The sequence below is a fragment of the Poecilia latipinna genome, unplaced genomic scaffold (genome assembly GCF_001443285.1).
Source record: "Poecilia latipinna isolate Pla-1442-1.1 unplaced genomic scaffold, P_latipinna-1.0 Scaffold1547, whole genome shotgun sequence".
NCBI lineage: Eukaryota > Metazoa > Chordata > Actinopteri > Cyprinodontiformes > Poeciliidae > Poecilia > Poecilia latipinna.
Genome location: NW_015114163.1, coordinates 50,085 through 59,837, shown reverse-complemented (window position 1 = coordinate 59,837; position 9,753 = coordinate 50,085). Strand labels below are relative to the sequence as shown.

General features: G+C 39.0%; 1 protein-coding gene across 2 annotated transcripts in view; it reads right to left on the bottom strand.

Annotated features, from left to right (window-relative positions):
* Positions 1-9,753, bottom strand: part of gys2 (glycogen synthase 2) — a 46,227-nt gene that overhangs the window by 11,854 nt on the left and 24,620 nt on the right. For both annotated transcript variants that reach the window (XM_015058526.1, XM_015058527.1), the window contains 7 exons: positions 7,242-7,359; positions 6,979-7,099; positions 6,780-6,886; positions 6,582-6,641; positions 6,423-6,501; positions 4,032-4,145; positions 2,588-2,714 (listed from right to left, as the gene is read on the bottom strand). In XM_015058526.1, the coding sequence (XP_014914012.1) occupies positions 2,588-2,714; positions 4,032-4,145; positions 6,423-6,501; positions 6,582-6,641; positions 6,780-6,886; positions 6,979-7,099; positions 7,242-7,359 (726 nt within the window). The remainder of the gene's footprint in view (positions 1-2,587; positions 2,715-4,031; positions 4,146-6,422; positions 6,502-6,581; positions 6,642-6,779; positions 6,887-6,978; positions 7,100-7,241; positions 7,360-9,753) is intronic.

The following is a 9,753-nucleotide window of genomic DNA, read 5'->3' as shown; positions in this document are numbered from 1 at the left end:
TATAAAACTATAATTTATTGATTAAAATACTAATTTAAATAAAACTGATTCTCTTTAAAAATATTAGATCAGTGGTCCCCAACCCCCGGTCCGTGGGCAAATTGGTACCGGGCCGCGCAAGAAATAATTAAATATTTCCGTTTTATGTATTGAGTCTGGAGGATCTTTTATTTTGAAAATCCTTTAACCGGATTCTCTCAGTTACTTGCGCGCCAACACTGAGCCCACAAGCAGCAAAATGAGTAAGAAACAGATCAGGTGTCTTTGGAAAGTTTCTTTGCAAAGGGGAAAAGGCCCAGAGAAGAGACAGGAGGATGGATTTATCCCGGACCTGTAGGTGAGTCAAACATTACGAGCCGCTCTGAGTAACATGCGGCGACAGGTGTTATGCCCAGAAACGCATGCCTGCCCAAAATTGCATCCCCTCTCGCGGGAGCGCGCATCGCTCTAAGCTCTCGCATATTGACGAGAAAACGGACTGAAATATGACCGAAGAGGAATTTTTAAAGATATAACAGCGGTCAGAAAGAAGCATTTAGTTCAGTGTGCATGAGATGATATTCAGAAAGGATTATTTTACTGATTGATTTTAGTTTCCACTCTTTGCGTAAAGTCTATCACGTCCTCGCATGAGTGTGTTAATTATAGCCTGTCAAATGACCGACGGGCTTTAAATTTTCATGTAGTTAAAAAAAATAACCGGTCAAATGCGGAAAATATTCCGCTAACGCGACCTCTGGGTCGCATGTAACGAAGCACAGCACATGGCCCTACACCCCCCGCCACCAGGAGGCGGCACCCTGCTACAGAGCCAAGAAGGGCCGGTGGAAACGCGGTCACTCCGAAATAGAGCCGAGCCGAGCCGAGCCGAACCGGGTTGTTTCTATTGCCGGTGGAAAAGGGGCAATTGAAAGTCATCAAGCAAATCAGAACAGCGGAGAGGACTTAACAGAATGTCGCCAGTGAAAGTCCATGAGTAGGAGGAACAAAACAAGACCACCAGAGGGCGGTGTTGTCACATAGAACAGAATGGAATGGGTCAAACACGTCACAGGGTCCGAGCTGCGTCATGACGTAATTATTATAAGACTTAAAAGTATTTTTAGGCGTTTATAGCGTGCTGCACAGTTGGTAGAGCAGCAAGAAGGTTGTGGGTTCGATTCCCGGCCCGGACGCTTCTGCATGGAGTTTGCATGTTCTCCCTGTGCATGCGTGGGTTTCCACCCACAGTCCAAAAACATGACTGTCAGGTCAATTGGGGTCCCTCTAAATTCTCCTTAGGTGTGAATGTGTGTGCATGGTTGTCTGTCTCTATGTTCCCCCTGTGACATGCTGGCGACCTGTCCAGGGCGTAAACCCGTTCGCCCCCGAATGTTCACTGGAGAACGATTCGGAGTAATGTTTCGTCCGAAACGTTACCCTCTGTGAGGGCACCTGTTCGGGGGGATACTCACGGGGGATAAGGGTAAAAATGGATGAATGATGAATGAATGTTTTACCTCACATTCAAAAAATAACGTTTTTCAGATAAAAATATTTACACGATTGTTCCATTTCTGAAACATGAGTTGGAAAAACAAAATATGACTGTGGAATCAAAAATAAAAAATTTTTCTTCACAGGTCCGTGGTAATAAAAAGGTTGGGGACCACTGTTCTACAGGGCTGCTCAATCTGATCAGTTCATTGAAGGAAGCATGGTGGGCCACTCAGACCTGAGTCATCAGAAACCAGGCAGTGTTACTCAACAGACCAGATCAACAGATTTCCTACAGGTCCTGATCAGGGTCAAACTCTACAGGTTTAGGATGGATGGAGTAGGAAGTAAAGGGCTTAGCAGTGCATACAACAAAAAGCTGTTCCTTTGTTGGCATCAGAGGTTTGTTAGTATAGTATTACTATGAAGACCAAGGACCACAGCATACATTAGATAGAATGTTGAGATATTTAAAGCAGGATTAGGTTAGAAAACAAAATCCAAAGCTTTGAATGTCTCTCAGAAGCTTTCATTTGTGTTTATTTGTTCCTTCTATTAGAGTTAAATGCGAGTTCCAGGGAAAATAAAGGACTTTAAACAAATGAAAAGGAATCAAGCTGGTAAACTGATGGAAAGGTGAAAGATAAACTTGAGCAAAACCTGAAACTGAAATACAGAAAACAGAAAGGAACAATAAAGATAAACCAACAACCAAAACATACATTAGAATGAAAATTTGATCGAAGTGAATAAACAGAAAAAGATCAAAAGAAGAATGTGACGCTAGAGTCACCTACAGATAGTAGACACTTAGTATAATGTCCCACAAACTGTTGTTTCAGTTTATTTTTGTTTTTGTGTTTTTCTTTTTCACACTATGTTAAAAATAAATTCAGAATTGTTGTTGGGTAACATAATCCTGTAACAGTTATTTGTTTGTCTTGGTCCAATTTGTCATTGTAAACGTACCACAGTTGTGCATGATGCCTTACAACAAATCATAACCTGAAAGATGAATGTTTGCTAATGTCTCCTGTTGCACCAGTTTAGTATTATTGGAAAGATCTCATGCACACACAGCATGAGCTGCTGTTTGCTGGTCAAAGTCTACCTGGTGTGTATCCCCACGGCTCATAGTAGGAAGGGAAAACTCCAAGGTTACAGCCTCGGACAAAGTCCTCATAATCCATGGGCAGCAGAGGACTGGTGGAGGACAAGAACTCAGGGTGGAAGATGATCTGAGAGAACACAATGAATACATGAATACATGAACACAATGAGACACAGATGTAGCTGGCTAGCTAGTTTCCTCTTTTCTTTGAATCGCATGCAGTTAATATTTACCAAGGCAGGTAAATGGCTATAACAGTTTTTTGTTTGATGGTGTGCATTTTAAAGAAAACACTAAAATAAAATAACTGCAGTTAACCTGTCATTCACGAGAGGACCCAAATTTGGATCCTCTCATGACAGGTTCCAGGGGTGTCAAACTCCAGTCCTCAAGGGCCTCTGTCCTGCAACTTTTAGATGTGCCTCTGCTGCACCACACCTAAAAAGAATAATTAGGTCATTAGCAAGGCTCAGGAGAACCGATCTACACAGGGAGGAGGTAATTAAGCCATTTCATTCCACTGTTTTTTACCTGTGGCACATCTAAACACTGCAGGACAGCGGCCCTTGAGGACTGGAGTTTGACACCCCTGGTAACCTGTCATTGTGAATGACAGGTTAAAGAACTGAAAGCTCACTGAGTCACTAAAGCAGGCCATCTTCTCAGTTTAGATTTCTTGTCACAATGAGGTGAGCCTTGGCAGAGTGAAGGCACAAACAGCCGATCAAATGAAGCATTTTACAGCTGCAGTAGGTAATGTTTATATGAAATATATTTTTTAGACTGCAGATGTTTTAAAGACAATCAAATATGTATCCAATTTATTATCTCATATAGAAGTCACAGCAATCAGATTTTTTTATTTTATTTTTTGGGCTTGAAAAGATCAGACTTGGGCTGATCAAATTACCATGATATGGACAAAAAAATCTGATTTGGGTTTTATTTTACCTCACATAGCCAAAATCAAAACCATAACACCCATGGCCAGGACATTTCATTCAGATTTTCTCAAATTTTCTCTCCTGTAATTCTTTCCAGGACAAAAGTTTTAAACTATTCCCTACCAATCTTCTATAACAAGAGCATCTATCTTCTGCCAAATTCGTGTGTTTGATTTTCCAGCTTCCTCTTACTTAAGGTGCTTAATGTTCAATTCATATTTTTTATTATTTGTGTTTGCAAATCAAGAATGGCCAAATAACAGTTCTTCCCAATCAAACTGGCATTTTTTCATGATTACTTACATTTTTTCAGTCAAATATATTTGCAAGAGAATGTATTTTACTTGCATTTAGACAACAAAATATGTTAAATATTTAAAATTTAAAAAATATGTTTTAATCATTGAAGATCAAATAACAACAGTGGACTAATAGAGGAAGAAGTGGGGACTTACTGACCCCAGCACCGCAGGTTGTAAAAGACAGAATGTTTAATCTACCTTGACGCGGTCGTTTCTGGAATTGAAGAGACCAATGCGTCTGACGTTGAACAGTATTGGATCTTCAGAGTCGTCCAGCATATTGTGAGTGGTCACTGGAGGAAGACTGTGTCTCTGAGAAAAATCATTAGGACATACAGTGAGCAAAGTAAAAAACCAAGTAAAATGTGAACAACGTCATCCAATACATTCAGGCTCATATTTGCATATATGCTCTTTTGTCCATGCATTCAACATCATGATATTGCAAAAACCTTTTCACATTGTGTCAAATCATGTTATTGTAAGCTGTAGCACTTTTAAATTATATTTGATGTGACAAACCAATATAAAGCTTTTCAAAATTGTCAAAAGGAACTGAACAAAGAAGAGTATAGTTTTTTTTTTTAATAGATATTTTATTTTTTATTATTATTATTATTTTTATTTTTTTTCAATAAAAAAAACTACAGTTGTGTGCAGTTGTGGTTCAAGTCTTTTGGGGTATGTCTCAGTCTCCACCACCTCTGTAGGGCTAAGCACATTACCAATGTCATAATGCTTGCTACATGACTCTTAAATAGGTGACAATTCCAGACACAAAAGCAGATTTAGAAAGGCTTATAGATCAACGGTAGTTCAGAAGAAGTCCAGCCGGTGTCTGGAGGAATCACCAGGTCAGCACTGACTGCAGGATGATCCCAGCATACAGTCTCAGTTCAGCTTCTTTTGTGTTAAAGCTGCAGTATGTTATTTTTATTCATTTTTTTAAGTATGTTTCTTACTTGTATGTTAAAATTATCACTATGTTGGGACAGTGAAAAGAAAAAAGCCAGAAGCTAGTGACATCAGAAAGAAAAAAGAGCAGGAAACAGTCCTTGGGTTTTCTGTGAATGCAAGATGTTTTCATTTCTTCTGATAAACTAAAATACAAGCAAAATATTTGAATTATTTTCATACAAAGAAATAGGTTATATATCTGTGAAAAGGATAAGCTGATCTGATGAAGCTGACAAGCAACTAATGTTTACAGTCTGAAAAAGTTTTGAATGTTACTGTGTCTATAAAAAGGGTTGTCAAAGGCAGTAGCAATCTATTGAATGGTCAGATAGTCCCTCTGTTTCTGTTGTTCTGTTAGCCATCCTCCCTTCCAGTGAAGAGTTGAACAGTTTAATTGCTCAAGTTTCTCAGTCTGCTGATTCCTGCACTTTGGAAGAAGCAGTCTCCCACTGACTCTGCTTTCCTGGCTGCTGGTGACAGTGTGCAGAGGGTGACTGGCGTTGTCTATAATAGCCTGGAGTTTCTGTAATGTTCTCTTCTCTGCCACTGTTACCAGAGAGTCCAGCCTGCCTGACTTGTTTCTCCAGCCAGGAAAATTCTGTGTTGAATGCTGCTGCTTCAGCACAGCCCAGTCTGTGACGAGATGCTGGTGACAGCAGACTACATGAACACACTGATGATGTTTTAACATCTTAGTAAAGCTGCTGGGGTTGTTTCATCAGAGTGTCACCATTCACATGGTCACATCTTCAGTTTTTTATTTCTGTATTTGGCATCATTAGAAAGCTTGCAATATAGTATTTTGTCTGTCTACATTTAAATATTTTGCTCAGTGTTTAGTGTAACATGAATTCCATGACCTTTAAAACCAGAGAAAAATAAGTCCCACGATATTCCCTATTTTTTTCGGTTGAAGAGTTTAATTCCAATCATTGCTGACACACGTAGTCAATGAGCCTTGACCTCAACCTGTGAAACCTCTCCACTAATATACATTTATTATTTAATTGTGAATGACCTTTTGCTGATACTTTGTTGGTATATCCAGCTCTAACAGATATCGTATTGACTCACAGTCCAAAGTGAAGGTTGGCATTAATCCCATACTGGTTTTAATTACAGTTAAGACACTTGAATAATACTTTTACTTTGATAAATCCTCCCAGAATAAGTCTGCATCACCAGCCACTGACCACAATATCACAAATAGACTCTACAGTATGACAGAAGGTTAAAATGCAGATTTAATCTTTAAAAGAAATTTAATGAATGCACATCTCCTTACAAAAGCCTTTAAGCTAAAGTAAAGCCTTAAAATTTAATAGGTGTTTCAATGTTATGTTAAGAGCCCGAATATAAACAGAGCAGACAGGAGAGCAACTGTTATTGCTGCCCCAACATTAACATCCACATAACAATATTCATCCATTATCTCAAAATGATGAGATAAGGGTCTTACGGTGAGGACATAGTCAAACCATTATTGCCCAGGTTTGACTACACAAAGCTTTAGTGTGATAAACAAACGCTACAAGCTCATGATGAGACAATTAACCTGTTATAAAACTAAATACATTATTTCAGGACAACACAATGGAAATAAATTCCAATACATACAGTTAGATTTTGTACCTGTGTAGCATAAATAGCTCTCTTCATAATCGTCAAGTCATCTCTGTCCAGAATGGTGTTCATGTCTGGGATGTTTCCTCTGAAGACAGATAACAGAAACATTTAAAGGATTTCCATTCACACATAACCATAATTACTTCACAAAATGTTTATACTCACGTCAACAAAGATTCATAAAGCTTTTTACCAAATTTCTCCTTCACAGTGTGAGCCGTGTCCCTGTGAGCAACAAAGATCAAACAGTTTTATGTTTCTTTCAAAGTACTTACCGTACACCTGAAAGCTGTACTTTGATGGAGATGGAGGTACGCTGAGGTTTGTTACCGTTTACATCTAAATATTTCAAAGAGAACCTACCAGAGCTGTTTGCGCACGGCCTGACCCTTCAGAGACTCCACATTGAAGTTGTTGGTTTTGGCTGGCATTATGAAGAAAACCACCACAGTCAGGTCATTTCTGTGGACCTGTTGAGAAAGTCATGAGGGATTCATGTGGGCTAGATAAAACTGGAAAACACAAGATGGAGAACCACAAATTCTGAGTTGAAGGTCCTCACCCGCAGCAAGTAGTTGAGTCTAGATAGCGATTCAAGAAAAATGTCAGCTCCCTTGTTGGAGAATTCATATCTCCCAGCAATGAAAAAGAACAGGGTTCTGTCCAAGTTGAAGTCAAGATGCCTGCCAAAATGAAATTTTACAAACTGACAGAAGTTAGGCAGTATCACAGTGTAACTCAGAATGATGTGACCTATTTGAATTGGACCAGGCAACATTAAAATCACAGAGCCATATCAACTTACTGACTGAACTACAGGCTCACCCATAAAAGTGTCCTCTGACAAACTCCTGGATGCGGGTCTTGTTAGTGGAGTGCAAGTTCTGAAACTCATGCATGGCTGAGAATTTTTTCACATTCAGCCCATTTGGGGTCACCACATCTACGCCAGAGTTAAACAGAACAGAGCTGACTTTACTCTACTGGTGGAGAAAAGTACAAACAATACTGAGACACAGTATTTGCCTGCATCTGTTTTTGCTTTACTGCCACACTCGAAATATGTCAGAGGATTAGATAAATAAAGATAACCTGAGTAAATACAAAGTGCAGTTTTCAAATGATTTCATTTATTAAGGGTAAAAAGAAAAAACTATTCCAAAAAACCTAACCTGCTTCCTTTACTGCACAAGTTGATGCCTATTTCAGCAGCTCTCACTCATTCTTTTATCTTTGTTAAAGTTCCAATAGATAACTTTTATCAAACAGTATATATTTTTTTTACATATTTGTTCAAACTATTACTGTGTCCAGACCAGTGATGGCATAGTTACTTTGAAAAAGTAACTTTAATCGGATTACTGATTACTTGATTTGGAAAGTAACTAAGAGAGAGGAGAGAAGCGTTATTCAATAGATTCGTGGTCCACAAAGACATAACATACAACACATGCAAAATAAAATAAAAATAAAAGAAATAAATCAAATCTTATAAGAGACTTGCATATCAATGATTCCACAGTGCCAACTGGTATCTTAGAGGGATGTGAAAACATTACAATGAGACTGTTCAATGAGCTGCACTAACGACGCATGAGTGCCTGAAACGTTCGTGTATTACAGAACATCTCACTTGCACTGCTAAACCTGGGTTTCTTAAGCAGAATTCTCAGGGAGTCATTATAAGCAACCTTAAGCTTCTGCATGCTAGCTTTTTCAAATTTACACCACAAGGAGCTGCATACAAGGATGTACTATAAGCTTTAAACAGGCTTATTTTTACCTTATGAGTGCACATGTCTTCCTCCCCAGAATGTTAGCCTGGGCGTACAACATGCGACACTGCCGATAAATGTCATCATCATCACAGAGCTGGTCTGTGATGTAGTGACCCAGATATTTACCTTTGGAACAAACATTTAACTTTTGTCCCGACAGAAAAAAAATCAGCGAAACAGAGTCGTTTGTCTGCTCTAGTCCTACTGTACATCAAATCTCAACCCATAATCAGAGCAGATATTCAGTAACTGCTGAAAACCAGTACTGCTGGGCAGGGGCACGGTATAGGGGGGGAAAGTGACAACAATTCTAGGGGCACTGACCAACAGGGGGCCCTCGACAATTTCATTATTTATTTTTTGTTCATAGAAATTACAAAAAAACAAACAAAACAAAAAAATCGGGGCCCTGTCAATTACAAAATTAATCAGATTGTATTTTCGAAGATTGTTTTTAGCAGTAAAAATTGTATGTTCCTGTAACCCAGCTGTATTTTATTTGTTTGTTCTGTGTTATTTGCTTTTCTGTATTGTTTTTACTTTATGGGTAGTGTCAACTTAAGAGCAAAGTACGACATCACTTTACGGCAGTGTTCCGACTGCAGTTACTAGGGGAATTCCCGGGCTTTGGAGTTTCAGAGCTGCTGCAAAGTAGAGACATGCTAGTCTCTGGCTACCTTCTGCATAGCGCTTGACTTCTTTATGCCTGATATATGATATTTTCCTGCTAGGTGGGCATTACTGGAGATTTGTAATGTCGTATGTGCTCTTAATTTTATGTACCAAGTCGTCGCTAATTCTGTAATGTTTTAGAAACCAAACTCCTGTTTTACCGTGGGTATTGTGAGTTAAAATGACTGTCGAGTTTGTCGTGTTAAGTGACATATTTCATTTTCATCTATGTTCATGAGGTCCTTATTATTTTATGGAGTTATATTCCTGATAAAAAATCTTAAGTACTGTTTTAAAATGGAGCTCACTGCTCTTTGTTACTAGGGGAATTCCCGGGCTTTGGAGTTTCAGAGCTGCTGCGGAGTAGAGACATGCTAGTCTCTGGCTACCTTCTGCATAGCGCTTGACTTCTTTATGCCTGATATATGATGTTTTCCTGCTAGTGCATTATTGTGGCCGATATTGGGGAAAGGAACACTGGGAAGGTGCTCCTGTGCCTGCGGAGGAAGAGAGAGAGGCTGCGGAGTTTCTGTGTCTGTGGACATCGGCTGCTGTCGTCATTCTGGGTTGCCATCCCAGCCAGGACAACCTCTTTCATCGTTTTGTACGAATCAGACACACACACAAATAGAGAGCTCTATATGAACTATTTTTTTTTGCTGGCCAGCTACTTTTAATTAAATTTTTTTCTTTTTACCAAGGACCCTGAAAGGATTCTTTATAATCTAAGTTTTTCTTTTTCTTTCTCTTTGTGGGTTTTCCTAGGAAACTGTATGACAGTGTTGAGACGAAGTTGGATGTGTTTCAGTCCAGTAACTTGTAATAAACATAACTGGTTGATAGTAAACTGCTATCTGAACCCGAGTAAATTCTGTTCTTTGGTTACA